The 25,258-nt window shown below is 35.8% G+C and overlaps 2 protein-coding genes across 8 annotated transcripts in view; one reads left to right on the forward strand and one right to left on the reverse strand.

Annotated features, from left to right (window-relative positions):
* Zbtb25 (zinc finger and BTB domain containing 25) overlaps positions 1-25,258 on the forward strand; it is a 59,378-nt gene that overhangs the window by 15,415 nt on the left and 18,705 nt on the right. For 3 of the 7 annotated variants that reach the window (XM_026385095.2, XM_026385094.2, XM_077800340.1), the window contains exon 3: positions 3,612-8,184. In XM_026385095.2, the coding sequence (XP_026240880.1) occupies positions 3,612-4,746 (1,135 nt within the window). In that variant the 3' untranslated portion in view covers positions 4,747-8,184. Of the gene's footprint in view, positions 1-2,211; positions 2,254-3,611; positions 8,185-10,574; positions 10,609-25,258 lie in introns of those variants that run through there. The other 4 variants (XM_077800341.1, XM_026385097.1, XM_077800342.1 and 1 more) reach the window with 3 other exon arrangements.
* On the reverse strand, positions 20,008-21,294 carry Akap5 (A-kinase anchoring protein 5). The gene has a single exon (XM_026385098.2). It carries the CDS (start codon positions 21,292-21,294, stop codon positions 20,008-20,010), a length of 1,287 nt encoding a protein of 428 aa, XP_026240883.2.

Consider the following 25,258-nt stretch of genomic DNA (forward strand, 5'->3'; position numbering starts at 1 on the left):
TTAGAGAAAAGAAACAAATTGAGTTGGTAAGATCGAGTTGCCCAGCCAGGATTATATAGCTAATATGTTAGACTCAGGTGCAGATCTATCTGAAGCTAAAGGTCTATGCTCTCTTTTTAAAAAAATATTTTTAGTTATAGACGGATGTAATAACTTAATTAACTTATTTTTTTATGTGGTGCTGAGGATCGAACCCAGTGCCTCACATGTGCTAGGCAAGCACTGTACCACTGAGCCATAAGCCCTGCTCAGGTCTTTGCTCTTAATCATTGAGTTGTTGATTTCTATTTCATGATACTTTCATAGCAAGATTTTGTTGTCATAATTCTACCTACCATGAACTCCATATTACAATTCAAAGGTCTTTTGTTTAAAATATTTTTTCAAAGACTTCCTTTGTGTTTTTTGAATTTATATACAAGACAAATTTAGATATTCAGATTACGGGGTTGAGGGATACTGGGGATTGAACCCAGAAGTGCTTTACCACTAAGCCACATCCTAGTGGTTTTTTATTTATTTTTTTGAGAAGGGGTCTCACTAAATTGCTTAGGGCCTTGATAAATGCTGAGACTGGCCTCAAACTTGCATCACCTTGCCTCACCCTTCCAAGTCACTGGGATTACAGGCATGCACCACTGCACCCAATTTAGATATTCAAATTTGAAGCTCTGAATAGAGAGTAATTTTAGTCCATTCTAGATTCAAAGTGATTCAGCAGTCTGTTTTTCTTTAAAGAACCTTACATAAATACTTAGGAATCCAACCTCAATTATACATTTGTATCTAAATGTTCATTCATTCAAATATATATTAATTATTTGTTGATGTGTTGGCACAGGCCTATAATCTCAATGACTCAAGAGACTGAGGTAGGATTTGAGGCCAGCTTCAACAACTTAGTGAGACCTTGTCTCTAAATGAAATAAAAAGCTCTCGAGATGTAGCTAAGTGGGTACCACTGTATTCAATCCCTAATACCAAAACCAAAAAACAAAAAAACCAAGCCTGCACGTTATGTATATTAAGTACCTATGTGCCAGGCACTTAAGTAGACCCCAGTAAGTGAAGTTATACACCCTGCCCTCAAGAAATTCGTAGTCTTGAAAAAAAAAATAGTCCTATAGATAATGCATGTAAAACAAATTATTATTTTTTTTTAAAGAGAGAGTGAGAGAGGAGAGAGAGAGAGAGAATTTTTAATATTTATTTTTTAGTTCTCGGCGGACACAACATCTTTGTTGGTATGTGGTGCTGAGGATCGAACCTGGGCCGTACGCATGCCAGGCGAGCGCGCTACCGCTTGAGCCACATCCCCAGCCCATGTAAAACAAATTATTACAATGTAATTTACTTCTCTATACCTCTCTTCTGTCTTGCCTGTAAAGTTTTAAAATAGAACGATCACCCCCTAGGGTATTTGAGGAGATTAAATAGATCAATATAGATTAAAATGCTTAAAACAAGAGCTTTGTTGTTACTAATAATACAATGTCTATCATAGAAGAGTGTACAAGGTAAAATAGTATTTCAGCAGCTGTATTGTGAAGAGACTTTACAGAGGTCCTAAATCTTGAAAGATCAGGAGTGATTCAGATAGAGAGGCGTGTAAGAAGGTATGTAGCAGATAGAAGGGGGAAAAAACAGCATGAAAACATATATATATACACACACACACACACACATATACACACACATACATGCACATATATGTATATGTGTGTGTGTATATGTATATACACATGAACATTCAGACATTCTGAGTAGATCAGAATGATTGGAATGCATGGCACAATAGGGAGAGCAAGTTTGAGTGTAGAACAAGTAACAGGCAGCTTTTTCTGCCAGTCTAAGGAGTTTCTTCTCTGACCTAAGTGTCACAGTAGATTGCTTTCACTGCTTTAGAAGTGGCACTTTGTCTTCAGGCTCCTGAGAGCCATGAATTGGTTCAGCCCCTAAAGTACATGTTGTGTGCCAGGTACAATGCTAAACTGAACCTAGGAATTATGAAGGTTGCAGACCTGCTCTGTATTGAGCAACTAAAGAAGCCCCTCAGTTAATAGAGTTCTTAACTGGTATTTTAAAAAAAAACTTGCCACAGGCCATGTCATTGGGTAGCTAGGTCAGAACAAAGAATGAAGACCAAGAGAGGAAGAGGGAATCCTGAGATATCAGGACTAAAGAAATGTATTGCAAGCATACTGACACCCAGTGCATTCTGATGCATTGACAGTGAGCTTCTGCTTCCGAAAGGTAAGTCCATTGACTGATTTCCATTTTCCCTTCATATTCAACAGTTTCCCTTAGGTTGTCTCTCTTCCAATTTTATAGGGATTTCCTGATCTCTTTTTTACTGTTATTTCCGTCTATTAACTAAATTCTAGATTCATATCTAAGAATCAGGTTTAGGATTACCTTAAATAAAGTTTTCCAGAATTGTACCTATGTTCATTTGAGATTTAAAGAATAGAATATTAATGTATTTTGGAAGCCAAAATAAGGTTAACATAATTTACATTTTAAATATTACCAATTTCAATAGACTTTTTTAAATTTTAAAATATTTTTATTGTGCATGGAGATGGTACATATTACTTCTATGTGTATGTATACCACCATTTTAACCATTTTTAATTAAACAATTCAGTGGTAGTAATTACATTCACAATGTTGTACAATCATCACTGCTATTTACAAAACTTTTTCATCACCCTAAACAGCTTGTTGTAACTTCCAATTTCTGTGTTTGAATTTGCCTATTCTAGGTATTTCATGTAAGTGGCATCATATAATAGTAGTCTTTTTGAGTCTGGCTAATATTACTTAACATAATGGTTTTAGGGTTCATGCTTGTTAATAGTCTGTATCAGAACATTATTCCTTTATATGACCGAATAATCTGTTGTAAGTATAAAGCTGCATTTTGTTTATCTATTCATCTTTTGATGAGCACTTCAATTGTTTACACCTTTTGGCTACACTGAATAATGCTGCAGTGAACATTGGCATGCAGGTATCTGAGTCCCTATGTCAGTTCTCTTGGTTATATACTCAATAGACTGTTAAATTCCTTAAGAACAGAACATCTGGGCTGGGGATGTGGCTCAAGTGGTAGCACGCTTGCCTGGCATGTGTGCGGCCCGGGTTCGATCCTCAGCACCACATACAAAACAAAGATGTTGTGACCGCCAAAAACTAAAAAAATAAATATTAAAAATTCATTCTCTCTCTCTCTATCTCTCTCTCTCTCTCTCTCTCTCAAAAAAAAAAAAAAAAAAAAAACAGAACATCTATCTTACTCTTCATTTTTCTACCTCCTGTCATCTAGTATAGTATTTATCACTTAAGAGTCATTGATTAATGTCCAACTAATCAGAGTATCTGTCTGCATTTCCTAACTTTAGCCAGTAGATGAAATATATGAAGGCTTATTGTTAGACCATAAAATTGGTGTAAAAGGAAGTATAAGCTTTTGTTGTAGTGTTTTATCAAGACAGATTGCTAAATTAATTTATACTTCATAAGAAGAAACTGCTTTAGACTAAGATTGCTGTTAACTGAAAGGCCAACTAGGTTGTGTTTTCATTTTGCATGGTTCTCTCTCTCAACAGTGAATGCATAAAAATCCAACCAACCGACATTCAACCTGACATATTCAGCTATTTGTTACATATTATGTACACGGGGAAAGGGCCAAAACAGATTGTGGATCATAGTCGTTTGGAGGAAGGGATTCGATTTCTTCATGCCGACTACCTTTCTCACATTGCAACTGAAATGAATCAAGTGTTCTCCCCAGAGACTGTGCAGTCCTCAAACTTGTACGGCATTCAGATTTCAACAACCCAAAAAACAACTGTGAAACAAGGGCTGGAGGTCAAGGAAACTCCTTCCAATAACAATGGAAACAGAGCTGCTGTCCAGGGTGACCACCCTCAGTTGCAGCTGTCTCTTGCTATTGGGCTTGATGATGGCACTGCAGACCAGCAGAGAGTTCATCCTGCTGCCCAGGCCTTGGAGGAGCACCAGAAACCCCCAGTGTCCATTAAGCAGGAGAGATGTGATCCAGAATCTGTGATCCCCCAGAGCCACCCTTCACCCTCATCAGAGGTAACAGGTCTCTCTTTTACAGAAAACAGTGTCAAAATACATTTATGCCATTACTGTGGGGAACGTTTTGATTCCCGTAGTAACTTAAGACAACATCTCCATACCCATGTGTCTGGATCCCTTCCATTTGGTGTCCCTGCTTCCATTCTAGAAAGTAATGATCTTGGAGAAGTACATCCACTTAATGAAAATAGCGAGGTTCTTGAATGCCACAGGCTCAGTTCCTTTATTGTCAAGGAGAATGAGCAGCAGCCTGAACACTCAAATCGTGATACCTCAGAGCCTTTGCAGATTAGTCAAGTATCTTTGATCTCCAAAGATACAGAGCCAGTAGAATTAAACTGTAATTTTTCTTTTTCAAGGAAAAGAAAAATCAGTTGTACCATCTGTGGTCATAAATTTCTTAGAAAGAGTCAATTGCTGGAACACATGTATACACACAAAGGTAAATCTTACAGATATAACCGATGCCAAAGGTTTGGTAATGCATTGGCCCAGAGATTTCAGCCATACTGTGACAACTGGTCTGATGTACCTGTGAAAAGTTCTTGCTTATCACAAGAACACTTGGACTTGCCTTGTGCCTTAGAGTCAGAGCTCACACAAGAAAATGTTGACACTATCCTTGTTGAATAGCAACTCCTCCTACAGAATTTTTATACCAATCCTGAAAAAAAAATTCATGTGGTATTTTTTGTTTATGAATTATTTTCCTTCTTAAGTGCTTGACTTTTTTTGTAATCCAGTTTTTAAGGTTGTATATATTGGGTTTTACAAGACATATATTAGTGCATGCCTATTAAAATGTAACCTTCAGTTAATTCTATGAACTTCTCATAAATTAAATCTCAGTTTAGAAATCAGAAATCAGTGTGGAAATTTATAGAAACTTAGAATCTAAGTTTTTCCAGGTTTCAGAATCAGTAAAATAAAATAGAATATGAAATCTGTTTTAAAGAATATTCTAAGGGCTGGGGATATAGCTCATTGGTAGAGTGCTTGCCTAACATGTGCAAGGCCCTAGGTTCAATCCCCAGCACTGCTAAAAATAATATTCTAAACTATCATTCATGGCTTATGTTTCATATGAATTTAGTCCCTATGAGGATTATTTTAAAATATTTTCTGCCATGTAGGAAATTAGTAGCTATTTTAATACATAATTATCAATAATACATATATTTGTCTTTTTAGAATATTTTTCCCCACTTTTTTTTATTGGTGCATTAGAGTTGTACGTAATGATGGAATTTGTTGTTACATATTCATACGTGCACACAATATAACAATATAATTTGGCCAGTATCACTCCCCAGCACTTCCCCACTTCCTTACCATCTCCCACCCCTTAGTTCTTTTCCTCTACTGATCTCCCTTTGACTTCCATGAGATCTGCCCCAACCTTTCTTTTCCTTTTTCTTCTCTAGCTTATGCATATGAGAGAAAACATAGGTCCCTTGACCTTCTGAGTTTGACTTTACTTAACATAATGACATCTCGCTCCATCCTTTTTCCTTCAAATTACATAATGTAATTTTTCTTTATGACTGAAATATATAGTATATAGGATTAAGACCTGGCTATACTGAATCATGAGTAATTTTGTTGTTGTTGGGTATTTTTGTTTTTGTTTTTTGGTACCAGGGATTGAACCCAGGGGCACTTAACCACTGAGCCACATTCCCAACCCTTTTTTTTGAGACAAGGTCTTGCAAAATTGCAAAAGCTGGCCTCGAATTTGTAATCCTCCTGATTTAGCTTCGAAAGCCACTGGGATTAAGGAGTGTGCCATGCCTGACTTGTTTTTGTTTTTTTTTTTTTTTTTTTTTGTGTGTGTGTGTGGTACTGGGGATGGAACCCAGGGCATTCTGTCACTGAACTACATCCCTATCCTTTTGTTTGTTTGTTTGTTTAAGACAAGGTCTCCCTCTGATTCCAAGGCTGGCCTTGAACTTGTGATCCTGCTTCAGTTTCATACTTAGCTGGGATTACTACAGGTGTGTGTCACCATACCCAGCAAAATTTTACTAGGTTTGCAACATCTTTTATTTACTAAACATTGAGTATAGCTCTTTTAAAAAATATATTTCATTTAAAAGAGTAGTCGAGAGGGCTGGGGTTGTAGCTCAGCGGTACCGTTCTCCTAGCACATTCAAGGCCCTGGGTTCGATCCTCAGCACCACATAGAAGTAAATAAAATAGAGGTATTGTGTTCAACTAGAACTAAAAATAAAAATAAAAAATAAAAGAGGAGTCAGATTAAAAAATAATCTTAAAGAGAAATACATAAGCAGATCTACCTTAATCTCTGTTTTTATATGCTTAACTAATACCCTGGGGTTGTAACCTTCATCCCAAGCATTAAGAACAATTTGAGATATTTCTGAACATAGATTTACATGAGTTTAAAGACAAAAGTGATAAAATACAAATCATCTTTCTACTCTGTTCTGTCAGGATTTTCTAGGCTACATGGATTAATGTTAGTTTTCTAAAAATCACTTGACATTTTTTAGAGGCATAATGGTCACTTTTTCTGTTCCTAAAACAAGCAAAGTAGATAAATTCAGTAATCTAGAACCACATTGAAAATCTGTGATGGTAGCTTTCCCTGTGTGAATAACTTAGTTTCCTTTTATAATGGTGATATAAAGCTAAAATCCCAGAAAAATTAAAGTTTGTAGAATAAGTGATAGATACTGCTGCTCTCTATACCTGAGAAACATCTGGTCAAATTTCACCATAAAAGATAGATTTAAATTGTTTCTGAAGAATTTAAATTTTAAGTACTAATAGTGAAGAATAATAAAGGAGAACTGGGGTTGTGGCTCAGTGGCAGAGTGCTTGCCTTGTATGTGTGAGGCACTGGATTCTAGCCTTAGCACCACATAAAAATAAACAAATAAAATAAATAAAGGCATGCTGTCCATCCACCACTACCAAAAAAAAAAAAACAAAACATAGCACTGGATTTATTAAAAAACAAAACAAAACAGAAGAGACTCCAAACAGTCATCATTTTTGTGTATTGCCCTATTAAATTCTAAGCCTCACAGACATTTGAAGAACATTTAAGAGTTCCTACTCTTATTTTTATTTTATTTTATTTTTTCCTTTTGAGATGGGATTTTGCTCTGGTTTCCCAGGCTAGCTTTGACTTTCTGGGCTCAAGTGGTCCTCCCATTTTAACATCCTGAGTAGCTAGCCAGGACTACAGACATATGCCACCGTGCTTCAGCCTTACAGACATTTGAATATATCTCATAAAATTGATTTGTAAGACTTGGAATTTAACCACATTCAAAAAATCTTTTTTTTATGACTTTTGTCTTTTTTTTTATTGGTTGTTCAAAACATTACAAAGCTCTTGACATATCATATTTCATACATTAGATTCAAGTGGGTTATGAACTCCCATTTTACCCCGTATACAGATTGCAGTATCACATCGGTTTGAACTCCTTCCTAACTGCACACTTCTTAGGACATTTGGTGACGTACTCAACAATCTTGATATTCAATCAGGAGTGAGCTCAGAATAATCCACCTAATTAGAACACAAAGATTTTCTCTAGGTAAACAGTTTAGGTAAAATTACAAAGTGTTAACTTTTTCTTGAGGTCTGAATGAAGAATACTTCTAGGCATTGTATAAGGCAGTTGAATTTCTGCTGAAGGTGAGAAAAACCTCTTGGTGTCAAGAATGATCTGTGCTGAGAGCAAATTTCTTTGTTAATATGATCAATTGTATTGGGAATTGTTAAAAACAAATGTGTTGCTCTTTGGATTCAGAACTTCATCTAATCTTAAAATTTTTTCTACTAATTCACATAAACAATTACCCAAACTTATACTGCCCTTCAAGATTTCAACTCACAAGAAGAACACAAATATTAACATTGATTTTATGTATTTTGGGCTATTTGTGATATATTCTGTGATCTTCTATGTATTTTGGGCTATTTGTGATATATTCTGTGATCTTCTTAAAGTAAATTTTTATTCTCATTAAGTTTTCTTATAGCTGATTAGCTATGCTAGACAATATTTTAAAATTAAAGTACAAATAAATCTATGTGAGTGTTAAGATGATAGTGGTCAATTGGATTTCTGTTCTTATACTTTCTTTTTAATATTAAGAATTCAAAGCATTGGGGTGTTGTGGTACATACTGTAACCCCACTAACCCCAATTACTCAGAAGGCTGCAGCAGGGGCATTACAAGTTTAAAGCCTGTCTGTGTGATATAGCAAGATCCCATCTCAAAAAAAAAAAAAAAAGGCAAGCAAGCAGATGCTCTTTCCTTAGTCCTTTTTTTTTTTTTTTTTTCCCCTTGGTCCTTTAATATTCTGTCTTACAGTGTGGAAAGTGTTGTTGACTTCATTTTATTGGGGAAAAAAAATCCCAAAAGCTGAATTCCAGAGAGCCAGTAACTTTTTTTTCTTTTTTCATTCATCAGGCATTTTTAAAATAACTGTCATAAGCCTAACACTGGGCCCTGAGAGTTGTGGTTTTTTTTTTTTTTTTTTTTTTTTTTTTTGGTACAGGGGATTGAACTCAGGGGTACTTGACCACTGAGCCACATCCCCAGCCCAATTTGGTATTTTATTAGAGACAGGGTCTCACTGAATTGCTTAGCATCTCACCATTGCTGAGGCTGGCTTTAAACTTGGGATCCTCCTATCTCAGCCTCCTGAGCAGCTGTGATTACAGGCGTGCACCACTATGCCTGGCTGGTTTTTTGTTTTCTTTAAGACATGATTCCTCACTAAAATTTTTAAAGTTCTTTTATGTAAAGCCTTTTGTTATGACTATATCATCTGCAAAATAGAACTATGTTTTTAGAAAGTATTCTAATAATGTAGGTTTGCTTAATGATTATCATTCTTAAAACTGGAAAACTAACTAGGCATTTTCCCCATGGGTCAGCTTTAAATTTTCTCTTCTTTTCAAATTCTACATATAGTTTTTTTTCTTGGAAAAAAAATAGACAATTTCAGTATTTGTCCTTATGAGTGTATTATCAAAACTTAATGTCTAATAAGTAGTCTGCCTTATAAGAAAACCAAAATTCTTGATCTGTAATTTTTGAGATTGTTCCTTCTTGCTCTGGCTTTCTGATTTCCTGCCTGTAAAATAAGTACAAGTAATACCTACCTCATAGGGGTGTTGTGAGGATTTGTATTCTGTTAGTATTAATGATAAAAAACCAACCATAAAGAGAAAACTACATTTATTCTGTGACTAAAAATATTAACCAATATTTCAGCTTATAAATTCTAGAACATGTTAAAAGCAGTTGTGTACTATTTAATATTCAATAATTAACTGACAAAACTCATTTTTTACAAATAACAAAATTGCTTGAATTCTTATTCTACTGTAATTATAACAATTTTTCTTTAGCCTTCAGCAAAGAAGATAGGCTTTTGGCATTATTGGGAATAAAATCTTGCCAATTTCAGCTTTATTGGAAGTTTCTCCAAATGTGTTGTTTTCACATAGGAAAAGGAACAAAGACAATGAAGAAATAGCCATTCATTTTTTTGATAAAGACGATTTTAATAGTAAATAGGAATAGAAAATGGAGTAAGGATATTACATGGTACTTCATTAATATTACTTTAAAATAGTATTAAAATAATTTTCACTAAAAACTGAAGGAAATATATATAATGGAAAAAGATAATCTGGAGAGTGTATAACTCTATTAAAATTTATTTGTACAGGCAAATGTTTGATGTTGTAACTCAGATTCTTGATGATCAATATCTATTTTTTTGTAGTAATTGAGGTAAAAATAGGCCATGTCAGAGTTTTTATAATGTAACTTGTGTCTTTGTATGTTTTAAACTGAATGTAGGTCTTTGGCATTGTATTACAATTAATTTTTAAATTCTTAAGAGTGAAATGTGTACATATGCTCTGCTATACCTACTTTTTTTTTTTTTAAACTGGTAAGGTTTTACTGTCCCATGCCTGGATGTCTTAGATCCGAAACTGTGATTATTATCAAGACCTGGAAAAATGTTTTGTGCTTCAACATGTGTCTGTACCACACTTGATTATCTAGTAGATATTGCTCCAGTGCAATTGACATTAAGTGTCATCAACTATATTTTGTGCCAAAAAACTCATTTAGTCAAATCAAAATATAAATAAAATATTTTAAAAGAAAGTTGAACTATAAATATTTGCATAATAATAAAGGGCATACTGAAGAAATCTTAAAATTATAGGTAATTTATAGCAAATGCAGGAGACTAAAATCAATAATACGTTGTATGATTAACTCTTTCAACTAATGTACTATGAATTTGCTTCAGAAAAATTCTTAGAAAGTTTTGTATTCTCCAGTTGGAATAGAAACAATAGATTCTATGTACTTTATCAAGACAAATCAATGTAATTTATAAACAAAACCTTTTATTAGCTCAGCTTATAGATTGTGTTCTTATTTTACAGCAGTCCTGCCAAATATTGTCTTCCTAGTATTGAGGTAAGTAGTCTGTGTGCTGGGTAACATTTTGGAGGTGTGATGCAAAAAAGTATCAGTGGACCTTGTTCTTCCCAACCATAATCTGTAGTAAAAGAAAAGGGGTATCCTAATCAAATAAGTGCCTTCCAACTGCCATTTCTGGAAAGAAAGGTAATAAATGTCTAGTCATTTCCCAGAAGTTTCTTTGCCCCTATCTTCCCTATTTACATTATATCTCCTTGCCCCCAGTAACATAATCTACATCAGTGGTTCTCAACCATATGTCAGTCAGGATGGGATTCTCCAGTGAAAAGGAACCAACAGGAGATAGAAAGATGAGATAGATATATAGATGTGTTACAAGAAATTGGCTCATGCATTTATGGAATTGAGAAGTCTCAACATCTGTATTTTGCAAACTGAGAAACAGGGGAGCCAATGGTGTAGTTCTAGTGTGGTCCAAAGGCCTTGAAACCAGTAGAGCTAATGGCAGAAGTTCCAGTTCAAAATTAGGCAGGTTTGAGACCCACGCCAGTATTTCAATATTCATCCAAAGACAGGAGATCAGTATCCTAAATTAAAAAAAAAATGCTTACAGACACCCAGAATACTGTTTGACTAAATATATGAATACTTCATGATCCAGTCAAGTTCAGACATTAACCAGCACACAGAGATATCCCCCTCTCCATGGTAACATCTGGCAGTATGGAGATGGTTTTGGTCATCTACTGAATAGGAGATAAGGGAAGGTTGCTACTGGCATTTAATGGGTATCAATCACGGATGCTGCTAAAAATCTTACAGTGCAGAAGATAGCCTCCCACAATGAAGAACCACCCAGCTCAGTGTCCGTGGAGCTGAGGTTGACCAACCCTAGCGTAAAAGCCTAATATAAGTTTTGTGGTAGTTGTCAGGAATTAAAGGATGCAAAGAAACTTATTTTAAGATTTATATCCCAATTATTTTTGAAGTTAATTATTATTTTAATGGAGTATGTGATACGTTTGTTGTGAAGTGAATTCTATTTGTATTATCCTATCCCCCAGATTATAAAAAATTAAAAATGTGATTATTTAAAAATCAGAGGTGTATTAATTGGGACAGTTTTAAATCTATTCATATACTATTTGAATGAAATAATTGTGTCTCTAAATTCTCTTGGTGAAATTAAAATGGGATTGTAGGTTATAATTTTGTAAATCTTGGGGGCTGGGGTTGTGGCTCAGGGGTAGAGTGCTCACCTACTATGCGTGAAGCACTGGGTTCCATCCCCCGCACCACATAAAAATAAAATATTGTGACAACCTATAACTAAAAAATAAATATTAAAAAAATTTTTTGTAAATTTTCAATTGGCCAAAAGGTGGCACCAGTGTACTTTTTAAAAATGCACCAAGTTTGGTGTTACTCTTAATTGTTAGCTACTTCTGGATTTGCCTTTACTTTATAGTCAGGATTTTCCTAAAATTTCAAGTTAGGTATTACAATATCTTAACATCCCTCTTTGATTAGGATGCCTCCACTTTACATGTAAATATCATATCAGTAGATAACTTTCCCCCCCCCCAGTAGATAACTTTTTAAAGCATCCCACTTTTATTTTAATATTGAGCATTTCTGAGGATTTTTACAAGTCATTAACCAAAGGTCATGGAATTTTGGTCCAGTCATGTTGGCTCTTCTGATCAGGTGTCAAATTCAGTTGATGTTTTGTCTGGTGAAGGGATTTGAGAAAATGGAGACGTTTGAGAAAATGACTCCTTGCTTTTTTTTTTTTTTTTTTCACATCCACAATCTGAGGTAGACCATTTAATTTCTTTTACAACTATGGTTCAGCTGCTCACTACAGTGGTATTTTTTTTTTTTTATTCTTCCTCATTTCCTTCCATCTAGTTCTAGTCTGAGTAAGCTGAGAATTCCTTTCTCTTTAATGGAATCCTCTTACCCTCAGCTCTTCTTGCCTTCCAAAAATTAGTGAATGTCTGTCTTTTAAATTTGTTCCCATTTCTACTACAAGGTTATTGTTAGTTTTCTCCTAGAACTTAATACCTAGCCACCAATTGCTTTCATCAGTTTTATTTCACAGTTGATGAGCCAACTTGGAAAATGAATCCATTTCCCTCAGATAAATTTTCTTCCAGTGTTTATACAATGTTATACTTTTTCCATTGAAACAACTTGGTGATATCATATTAAAATAACAGAAATAAAGTAACCCTTTACCGTTTTCCTTTACTGTCAGAAGTCTGAAGGAGTGAGTAGCAGTGCACTGGGAGGGATTCCTTGTACACTGCACTAGTCCCTTCCCTTCTCAGAGCCAGGGAGAGGCTATGGAAGGAGGCAGCTGGAGAAGGTGTCCCTCACCAGCTATAGTTGTGTTTTTACTGAGTTTCGGGAAGTCCCACATCAGATTTGTGTGTACCTAGTGAGTCTTTGAAGAATGAGACCTTATGAATTTAGCCTGTTTTTCTGAAGACATATGACATATGATACTTTGTTCTAAATGTGTAGGTTAAAAACAAAACAAAGGAATGGGAGATGGGAGGGACTGAGATTTGTAGAAACTGCTTTGTAGGGAAGGAAATCTAAATAAACTGTAATGGTTCTTCAGCAAATATTCATCTGTTAACTTTTTGAATGAGAAAATGAAACATTTGCATAAGGAAGGGGAAAGGTCTTTAAATGCAGACCAAAGATTCCAGAGAAATGATATAAAAAATTTTCTTAGCCAGTCAGTTCTCGTTTCTGAACACTTCCCCTTTCTCACAAATATGCAGTCTCATACTATGAGTGAAGTGGTTCCTGTCCTCTTTTTTCCAACCACAGTATTTTAAAGTATGGGAGGAAAGGCATATAAAGGGAAGACTTTTTAAAAAAATTTTACGCATCTCTTTGTAGACCTCTCAAACTTTGATGGATACACTCAGCCACCATGATGGCCCTGCAGATTATGTGTAAATACACAGATGGTATAGAGGTCATAATAAGATTTAAGTTTAAAGACTTGTCAAAATTTGTTATATGCTACAAATAGGTAGATTTTTCTTTTTACTGTTTGTAAAGTATGGCTTAATGAAAAAAGATGTATACCACTCAGATAAATACAGAAAAGTCTTATTAGAGTTTAACAAAACTTAATGATTGCTATTATTCACAGTTATTCATCATCTTTCAGGAGAAATGCATTAGCCAGATATTGAGCACATAGAGAGAACTCAGAAAATTAGAGATAATTCTATGCAAATTCATGCTGAAATCAGGGAAATAGCTGACAAGGCTATTTGTGACATATTTGGATAAAATATAGAAAATCCAGTTCATTTTTTTTTTCATCTGAATTGTGTAGTGACCATTTGTTTTGGCATTCTATACATCTCAGCCTTCTAGCATTTAAGGGCAATTCTACTTTAGTCATTCTGTTAGGAGGATAGAAATACTTCAATTTTGTATGACACTTAGAGATATTCTGCCTAAATACCTGATTTTGCAAATGACAATTACACATGAAACCTGTGTCCTGAAATTTATACGTGAGGCTGTTTGATGAGCACACATATGCATGCCTATAGCTGCATTAGCTATGGTGATGGATCACCAGGGTATCGCAGAGTCCCCCTAGTGACCATATTGGCCAGACATTTCTGTGTGACCCAAAGATACAGATGTTAAAGCAGGGATTTGGGGATAAAAGATTTAGATACAGGGCTGGGAGTGTGGCTCAGGGCAGAGTGTGTGCTTAGCATGCATGAGGTCCTGGGTTCAATCCCTAGCACTTAGGAAGCATGTGCAGTTATTTGCACCTAATCTCCCAGGAGGGCAGAAGTGGAAGACCCTGGTTATGGCCCCAAGTTCACCTATGAAAAATATATGAAAGGCTTAATCCTGCCCCATAATTGCAGTGTCATAAAGGTCAAGGCTGAAAGTCCTTTTTAAGTTTAGTTACAAAGCAAATGTAAGGAAAGTGTTTAGTCTTGCTAATGTACAGAAACCGCTAGGGACTGCTATCATGGTTATAATAGGTTGAAAATCAGTTTTAAGGCTGGGAGTTTTCTAAGTTAGGAGCTATCACCATCTTCTCTAGGTTTTACTTTTTTATGGTGCCTGCACCCAACATTGCTGAGAATTCACTGCAGTTCTGACAGTGTGTCATGTGTACATGTACAAACACATATGTATTTTTTGTAGAGCTCAGGAACAACCTTTGGTAAGCTTAAACTGGAAGTGGGGAAGGAACTCAAAACAGTTGGAGCCAAGGTGGCTTTAACAGGGATTAGCAGAGTTGCCTGTGAGGACAAGTTTGCAAAAGGTAGTGTATATTTCTAGAAATATGTAATTTGATGAAAATTTTAAAATTTTGATAACTGAGCCAGGTGCAGTGGCGCAGTCTGTATTCCCAGTGGCTTGGGAGGCTAAGGCAGGAGGATCGTGAGTTCAAAGCCAGCCTCAGCAAAAGTGAGGCGCTAAGCAACTCAGCAAGACCCTGTCTCTAAAAATATAAAACTTACAGCTGGAAGGGCTGGGATTGTGGCTCAGTGGTAGGGTGCTCACCTAGCATGTGAGAGGCCCTGGGTTTGATCCTCAGCACCACATAAAAATAAATAAAATAAAGGTATTGTGTCCAACTACAACTAAAAAATAAATATTTTTTAAAAATACAGTTCAGTGTAAAGTGCTCACCTAGCATGTGAGGCACTGGATTTGATCCTCAGCACCGTATTAAAAAAATAATAAAATAAAGGTATTGTGTCCATCTACAAAAAAAAAAAAAAGACATTAACTGGAACTAGGTTTAGTTTTAGGACTTTGAAGGTCAACTTTTAAATGGGTCCAAGTCTTTCATAGAGCCCAAATATTATTATTGGGCTGTAATTAAGAAAAACCAGCATTATGTTAGCAGAATGAATCAGTGTCTTAGTAGTCACAGAACTTTTGACACACCCAGCCTTAACCGGTACTACCTGGATAATTTAAGCATTTTTTACATCAAGATGGCTTGATTATTTGGGAAACCATAAAGATCATTAAGAAATCAGATTAATATAATTCAGAAAAGACAACTAATGAGTATATAGCAAGAAAGGATAAAAACTGCCTTTTTTGTTTCTATTATTGTTTTGTTTTGTTAAGCAGCACTGGGGAGCAAACCCAGGACTTCTTGCATTGCTAAGCAAGAGCTCTTACCACTGAGCTATACCCCCAGCCTCCCAAACAGTTTTCATTAAATTCACAGGTGGCATCACATTCAGAACTTCCCTTTAGGTTGAATTAGTTAAGAATTCTAGTTCTCTTTTTATGTCTCTTGCTGAAAGTAGACTCCTTCAGGCACATATATAAAGTCTGTCTGATGCCCAATCAGCTGAGTGGAACTTTTGGTAAGGCTAACAAAGTGGTTTTATCAGTATGATATTTATAGTTTTATGAAGTGGACATAATTTACCATTTTTAAAAGCTGTGCATAAATAAACATTCTTTATTAATAATTAGTATCTAAATTAATTCAGCTTGAAACCTTTTTCTCAGTATTATTTATTTAATACTAACTTCTGATCCACAGTAATACAATACCAATTTTAATGAGAAATACAAAATGGAATTCTTAAGACTTTCAGAATAGCTCATCCACTTAACATTTTTACAGACAATGAACTACTATAAATATGTAACGTTATGCAGGCCTTTTTCTGTACCTAGGCACAATTCAGAATGAATATACTGTTTAACTCTTTTGAAACTGCTAGTGTATTCAGATGACACTTTCCCCCACACAACCCAAAATTACTCTCTATGCTTCCCTATCTGGCCTTATGTTGCTGCACTGTCTGTGGCTCTTTGCCTTAACCTCTGTCCCAGCTTCTGCTGTCCTGCTCCCTAAACTGAGCTCTTGGAAAGCAGAGAGCCTGTTCCATTATCAAAATGTTTGGCACGTGTAATGCCGAACAGAGGCTGAATCAAATAGTATTTAATCTGCACACACAAGTTTTATGTAGCTTCATTCTAATAAATGTAACTAAATAAGGATCATTATTTTAAAAATCTTTCATAAAATGTACTATGGAGGATATTTTGAATTGTGTGTAAGAAACCTCATGTTACACAATAAAACACAGGAATTTGAAACTAAAGAACTCTAAAACTTAAGGGATTCAGAAACAGCAGGCAGAAAAATCAAACCCTGATATATTTAATAGCAGATGAAATTAGAAAGTAGACTTTTTTCAGTAAAGTTGACATTAAAAGGATGTTTTCGAACAATAAGATTCTAAAGTCTCACAATTATTTTTTAAATTCTGCTGTAAAACCCTAAAAAAATCTTAACTTTAAAAAGTAAGGCAACTTGAAGTTAGTTAGAAATTTATGGATAAAATTAACTCTGGAATGCTTGCAGATTTGACTGGAGCCCTCTCATGATCTCCGAAACAACCTTTAGCAAGATGCTTCTTCAAATATACTGGTGACATAATACAAGTTCTCAAAAGTAAATTAGAAAGTTTCTAAGACTCCACTGCATAGTAGCCCAATTAAGACCATTGCAAACTCTGTGCTGTCAAATATATTACCTTGAAAGAAAATTATGCAGACAGCTTTTATATGAAGAACTCCATTTGTGCCACATGCTTATTATTCTTTGAGGTGGAGGAGGTGGCAGGGAACATAATTTCTGTTTGAAAGTTCTTTTGTTTTCTTCTACCTTTACTGGGTACTATTTTTATATCTTGTAAAGTGCTTTAAAAAATGTTAGGTGAATAGTGCTACATAAAATAGAGGAGAATTTTAATATCCTGTGTTGTAAGAAGCAAAAGTGAATAATACTTGACTCTTAAAAGGGGGAAGATAATATGCTGAAAAGATTAATAAGAATCTGATAAACTCCCCCAGGCTTGCAAAAAAAAATCTGAGTTCAAAGTGAAGCTAAATCCTAGCTAATAAATGTTCATTAAAAGCAATATTTATACCATAGCAGATTTAAATGAAAATATGATGTTCTTAAATTTAAGCTTTTTAAATGATCAAATGGATGTGAAGTGAATCAGAAACTATTTATATTCACACAGTATTTTGCATATGTGGTAAAATTACTTAAAAAATACTATTATAATAAAAAATATTTTATGAGAGACTTCTAGGCCATCCAATTCCTGCTTATTTCTATAACAAAAAAACAATTTGGATCCCTTCAGAAATTCACTATAATAGGATTTGGCCATGTAACAGATATAATAGATTGAGACCAATTAATTTGAGGATTGTATTTTCAAATAAATACTAGTTATTTAATTCACCAGAAAAAATTGAGGAGAAACCACTTTATAAAGAACACAAGTGAGAGTATACATATCATCATAAAAACAATCATAATGCATTCTAACCAAAATTACATTTATCAAACAACAGTGTGAAACCTAGATATTTCACTATACATATTTAGCTTGTATCTGTTTTTTTAAAATCCTAAATAAATGTCTAAACCTTCCAAACTGCTTTAAATAACTGATGAATGCTATACTTTTGCTTGTTCATAAGAGATTACTGGAAAATTATAATGCAAGTATATTGGCTTGGAGCAATCCTTGTAATAAATGAAGACAGGATTCTTCAAAATACTCTACAATGCACCAACCTTAATCAGGTTTTTAAGTTGTTCATTTTAATATGTGATATTTGCTGGTAGCTTTCTAAGTCTATTAGCACCACATATAGAGAGTTAAAGAGTGTTTCAAAGAATATGACTTAATCTTTAAAAAATATTGGTAGAAGTTGTATAATTAAAAGACAAGGATTTCTTGGGTCATTTTTTATCTTGCTACTAAAGGAAACTTCCCCACCAATATTATAAATATGAAGGTAGGAAAATCTGGGAGAAATATTTTTGTACTGCAGCAAAGAATCTTACTAATAATATCCATTATTTGGTTTAATTCCAAAGTCAGACTAGCTTTCTCTGTCAGAGGTCTCAAAACTTATTTACCAAAAAATGAATTATAGGAAAAATTAGCACATAACTTTGTGTAAGCAATCTTGAAATGACGCCAAGTCGTCACCCAGATCATTTAAAATCATCTAATGTGCATCCTTCCTCTAAGGTGGTCTTCAACAAACCTTACCATTCATACTTCCATTTCTTCATGTGTTTCAACTAGTAACACCATAACTCAGTTTAGAAAATGGGAGACTATATAATATGAACTCTAACCTGTGAGGCAAGGAAGTATGTTAGGGTATCGTGGCCATTTCATACAAAAAAAACAGAGGATAGAATTTTCTCCAAAAATCATGGCAATCATTAATGTGATTGAATGCTTCTCTTTAAATAACTGAATAAAATGCAAATGAGCCCTTCTCGTTTTTGTAAAATATTAGCTGGACTGGAAATTGTGATGAAAAGTTAATTTTCAATATTCATGTAAAATACTTTTTACTGGTTTCTCTTAACACATAGACACGCTGAAAATATGTACCTTATAAATAACTATACATGGCTCATTCTTAGCCAAGAATAAACAACATTTTCACTGGAATATTATAATTTCCTAGGATCTTTACCATCAGATCTCTCCCCTCTTTAAGGAGAGGTTGGTAAATAGGGTCTTTAAAGAAGAAATTCTTGAAGAAGAATTCTGTGCTGTGATCATTTGTTACTTCTCCTGGATGAAAAGTAATATTCCCCTCATTTTGTTTTCATTGTTTTGTTTTACACTTTTCAGCAGACCAGCCAGTATCAGCCGGTATAAAAATGGATATATACAGATCTGATGGAGCTAAAGCAAGGTGGAAAGGGAAACTGTATCCCTTGTTTCCACACTATTTGCCTATTTGAAGGATCTCATGAATGGTTTTTGTAAGGGACTTGAGCAAAATGAGAAAACCACTTATGTTTAATTCCAGTATGCATATTATGCATACCGTCTGCTGAAGTTAGAAATGCAATATATTTTTTGAGGTAATACTACTGCTGAGGAATATAATAACTATAAAATACAGATTCACAAAAATAACTCACCTTATTCACCATTTTAAACAACATAAAAGTGCAGTGTAAAAAAAGTTTTTGAAAACTGAATTCGATGTTACACAGCAGTGAACTATTAAAAAGAAATCAGACTTTGACGTCAGAGAACAGTAAAGAGCTTATGGCATACTGCAGTGCTCAATAAATATTTCCTTCCCCAAACAATCTCCATATGCCATTTTAGTACTCCCTGTATGTCACTTTGTGTTGCAATCTGTGCTGACTTCCTTCAATCCAGAAGTGACTGCACTTCAGTGGTAGAGTTTTATGAACTTGATTTACTCTTTAGCACTTGTAGGCTGGAATTTTTACCTTTAATTCCACAAGTGATAAATCTTATTTGTTTCTGAACAAGAAATGCCACAAATGTGTAAATGGTTAAGCTTTTCTTCCTTGACCTGGAAATTAAGTCACTGTAGGAGAGTGTTTATCTTATTATCATCGGAGGCCATTTCATTAACCAGCTGTTCTATAGACAACTGGATAGCATTCCTGACAAGAGAAGAAGCTGTTTCTATTAAGAGTGTTTCATATTGTTCTGGAGTTCTACCCTCAAAACCACTATCATTAGCGAAAACCCCTACTTGCTCATTTTCTATTGAAATTAAGAATTGCTTAGGGACATTTTTAGATTTCTTAACATCAAATTCACTGATTTCAGTGTCTGTAATAATAATAGCAATTGGCTCCATTCTTTTGCTTTCTTCTGATTTGGGTTTCTCTGCATTGATCCCATTTTCTTTCAGATCTGATTCCTGGCTCAATTCAGTATCTTTTGGCTTATTCTCTTCAGCTGCCATCTCTCTACTTTCATAGTCTTCACAGTATGGTCTGCTTTCTAGGACACTGTTACTGGATTCTTCCATAGTTTTCTGATCTGGGATTGCAGGTGATGGAGGAACATCAGAAGCCACTAGTTGCTGGTTGTCTGTTTCTGAACTTGCAAGTGGGCTTGCTTGTTGGGGTTGAACACTTTGTTTTTCTTCAATCATTTCAATTTCCTTTTCAAGGATTAGAGTTCCTGTTTGAATAGCAGAATGCCCATTATCTAATTCAAGTTCTACTGAAATCACGTTCTCTCCAGATGTTATGCTGCTGTTCACATTTGATTCACAGACCTCATCACCATCTTTGTGCAGGATGCCTTCACTTAGGTCCTGGGCTGACTTAGCCTTTGTTGCCTGGTCATTTAATTGGGTCTGAGTTTGTATATCCAACCCTTCAGCCTCTTTTTGGACTTTGATGGTGCAGTCTGAGTCTTCTGTAATTCTGGAATGATTACTTCTTTGTGTACCTTTTGAGAATTTTATGCAGGGAATCTTAATTCTGGATTTTACCTTTTTCTTAGGAAGATCAGCATCCTCATCCTTTATTTCAGGTTGCACTTCAGCCTTAAATGACTTTTGCTGCTTTGAAGAATCTGACCTTTTCCTGTGTGTTACTAGACGTTTGATTGAGGCCCAGGTGCCCCCTGGGTGCTGTGGCTGATCAGAAGCTCCTGCTTCTACCGGACACTCCCTTGCCACATTGGCAGCCTCAGAGACAGCTTTGGGCTTCACTGCCTTGACTGCTTTCTTTCTTCTCTTGAAGCAAAGCATGGATGTTTTTTCCTCATGTCTTTCATTCTGAGGACTGACTTCTGCTAATTTCATTTCATCCTTATTTTCTACTTGAATTTCAGAAACTGTGGTCTCCATATTTACACCACACTCTTTCATTCTCTAGAAAACTATATTATTTCTTCCTTAGGCAGCCTTTTAGGGCAAACTGGTGGACAAAAATATTCACACTGAGTAAAATCTCTCCCAGGTATATTCATTCCTTTCATCCTACTTTATACGGTTGTTTTAGGGCTTTCTCTAGTAGACAGAGGCCTCATTTCTCTATTGGTTGCAATTTCTTTTTTAATTTCTTCATGAAAGGTCTTCTATTTCAAGACCAACCTGATGAGAATAAAAAAATGGTATTTTATTTGACCATGAGAATATTATTTTCTGTGAACATTATTTCAGTTGAATGTAGATTCTACTGGGCATGTTTTCCATATAGTAACTTCCTAAATGACTAAAGAGTAGAAATTGGGGTCTACTTTTGCCCTATCAAAAATATTTTGATATGAATATATATATTTTCTTTTTGTGAAAATTTCATTTTGGATTACTCTGCAAGTCTGATATTGTCAATTCTTTAGTTGGGCTTGTCTTCATGAATTATTAATGATCGTAAATTGTAAGTTCAGCAAACAACAACTACAAACAACAAAAAACAGTGAAGGGCAGGATGACAAATAATCTAATATAAAGAATTTTGAAGCTGCAAAGGAAATCAGAGATTACTTGAGGTCATTCAGGTCCAGCCAGATGACAAAATTGAGCTCCAGAGGGGGCACTTGGCAGATAAGGTCATAGCCATAGTTAGAAGATTTTGACTCTCTAGAGTTCTTTCCATTGTACCATAAGGTTTCTGTTCTAAAAGTGTATGTTCTATCAAGAAGGTGCTAGTTTTCATACATACTCTTAGGAAAATTTAACATCACTGTCAATCTCCACTCTCAATTTAGTTCTATAACTTTGGTGTTTCACTTAAGTGTTTGCTGTTCATACTTTTTCCACTGTGGTATGCACGTAGTTGGAGGTTGGTACAAGTTAATGATAATAGCTGACATATGTTCAGCAACTCTTGTGTATTAGTCCATGCTGAGCACTTTTACATACATCTCTAACCTGAACCAGGATATTACCAAATGAGTGGGTGGTAGTATCTCTGTCTACAGATGAAACAGCTTTCCTAAGATTACAAAGTTAGGTAACAGGCTCACATTCAGCCCAGCGCTGCCTGTTTCTAAAACCTATGCTCTGAAACTGGGCTTTAAGAGTTTCATCAGAAAACTATTTTTTTCTTATCTTCAATAAATCCATTAGTCAAATTTTAAAAAATTGTTTAATGGTCATTTAATTAACCATAATGCAGCCCATCAACTCATAATTGAACCTAGACTGAGTTCTTACTATTTTAAAACCAAGCTTTTGAAAGTCTTTTTATTTTTTGGTTCTGGAACCAATTTAAAAGCCAAATATAAATTGATAAGCCATGCAATTGGCAAATTGATAGGCTAAACAAAAATATGAAGGAGTATTTAAAATTAATCCACAGAGTAGTATGATAGCATCAAATAATGCAGATATGAGGTGATTACCTAACAAAAAATCCTATAAATTTTAGTTGGTATCCTAAAATAGGCAAGTGAATTCTTTTCTCATAACTGTTTTTTATGTAAATCCTAAATGAAGTTTCATTTGGGTAGCCCTTGGTTTTGTGAACTGGAATTCTGGAAAATCAGTTTATGATCTAAGGAAATATATTTTTGGGTTCAGTATGGCATACTTCATGCTTCTAAGACAAAGTCATTCTAGAACGATGGCAGAAAATATGAACATTTTACAGTATCTTTCACACATAATGCTTCAATCAGCACCAGAACCTCAGCTGATTGTAACTCAAGTCTTCTCATCTCTTGTGCATTCTCAGAGCTTAAGCATTTTTAGTAAGCAGAGGATGTATTACTAATAGAAATATTGAAAACAGATTATTTTTAAGAATGTATCATTAGAAACTAACCTGAATTGCCCTAAGACAACTGCTTGTAAAGCTCACTTGAATGTATATCATGCTGTAGAAACAAACATCCAAACAGAAGCCTAACAGAAATGGAGGTGGGGGAGGGCGCGAGGCAGTCTGTAGACATTAAAACTTAGAAGAATGTTAGATTGCTAATGACTCGTCCTTAACCTGCAAGGGTAGCTTCACTGACTCAGGAAACCTTAAAGCCCCCGTTTTTCACCGAATCTTATGTCTAATGCCACAGAAAACACCACCTTCCTTCTATCCCTTGCAGCAAAGAGCAACCACTATCTGAGGAAAGCAAAGCATCTTTCCCGAGCACCAGATATGGACCACGAAGCTTCCTTCTGGAGGAAGGAATCTCTCTGGCTTGATACCCTTTATGGCAGGATATGGAGCGCGCAGGATAAAGTACTCAAAAAGGAAAATGTCGGGGGCGTGGAACAGATAACCAAGCTTCAAGCTATCTGTAAAATTATAATGGTCAGGAATCTCAAGTCACATTTTCCAAAACAGGGTAAAGGAGAGGGGAAAAATACCGTAATCTATGCTTCTGGTACTAGCGGTAAAGCCAAGTGGGTAGGTGGGAGACGCCTGCGGACTAATGACCTTCTAGGTTCTCACTCCTGGCCATCTCGGAGGACCCGGGTCCCCCTTGTAATGAGGGCACCTCCCACCCACTCTGCCGCACAGGAGGTGAGCGGACCTGACACTTCTCCGACCCACCGCCTCCGCAGCCTTCTAACCTGCCTTCACTTACCGTTAGCGCTGGCGTGAACTCCACTGCTGAGGTCGGGCAATCTTGCGCAGCACTGGGCCCAGACAGCCTGGGAACCACCTCGCACCCTGAGCAAACAGCCCTCTGCAGAGGGACTGCAGCCAGGCTGCGCCCCTTCCCCAGCAGCTTGGAGATTGACAGCCGGCCTCACCAATGCGCGAGGAGCGGCGGGGCGGGGCCGGAGGCGAGGCGGGGCAACCCTAGGGGCGGGGGCGCTGGGAATGGGGGATCCACCTGTGAATAGTTTGCAGCCAGCTGGAGAGCTCCCTTCTGGATCATAGCCGGGGATGCGAATTCTCCCTGCGGTCTCAAATCAGGGCAAGGGCAGAGGTACCACCGAGAGTGGGAAGATGGGGGAGGTGACCAAAGAAGAGAACCCCGCATTTTTCAAAGTAGCAAAATCCTTTTTTAAATTATAGGCACTCCCATTAAATTACCTCCACGAATATTTAAAGACAAGCAGACGTCTAATTTTAAAAGCAGGATTCAAAGTGCATAGAGTAGTGAAGTGTCAGTTGGAAAGAAAATTACATATAAATCCAAACAAAAAGAAACAAAACTTTCCCAGCAGTGGCTTTGAATATGAAGTTGTCATGGTTCTTGCCAAACAGGCTCTTAGACCTGACTCCCAGTAGGAGGTGGAGATGATGATGCATAGCAACATCTAAGCCAACAAGGTGAGAAGGGCACAGATCGCAGTCCCACCACTTCTTCTTTTTTTAATAAATATTTTTAAGTTGTAGTGGACACAATACCTTTATTTAATTTATTTATTTATATGTGGTACTGAGGATCAAACCCAGGGTCTCACATATGCTAGGCAAGCACTCTACCCAGAGCCACAACCTCAGCTCCAAGTCCCACCACTTTTAATAACTTACATATATTTCCTAAAATAAGTTGAAATAGCTTTAAGTTGCTTATGTTATAAGCATATAATTCATTATGTGATTAACTTTGTCTCTCTTAATTAAGCAGGAGTGGAAGAGAGGACATTTCTTACTATTCCAGTCTGTCAAAGGGTTCAGGCATTTTCTACCTTCCTGCCTGATGGCCTATTTTATTTTCATGGATTTTCTGAGCCTTTACCTAAAAATGGTTCTAGTCGTGGTTAAAAACTGCACAAGTACTTATTTGTAAACACAAAGCATGAATGTTAACACCCAATGAAAGCTTAGGATGACTTGCTTTGGGAGCACTCCTGGGAGCTCCAGCTGTGAGGTCCAGCCTCCTCCCTGAACCTTTCCAGCAGAACCTCCAGA

Source organism: Urocitellus parryii, chromosome 6 (assembly GCF_045843805.1).
Source record: "Urocitellus parryii isolate mUroPar1 chromosome 6, mUroPar1.hap1, whole genome shotgun sequence".
Lineage (NCBI taxonomy): Eukaryota > Metazoa > Chordata > Mammalia > Rodentia > Sciuridae > Urocitellus > Urocitellus parryii.

Bases quoted from the DNA above. Each gene is read 5' to 3' on its own strand.
- Akap5 (XM_026385098.2), bottom strand. From the start codon at position 21,294: ATGGAGACCACAGTTTCTGAAATTCAAGTAGAAAATAAGGATGAAATG.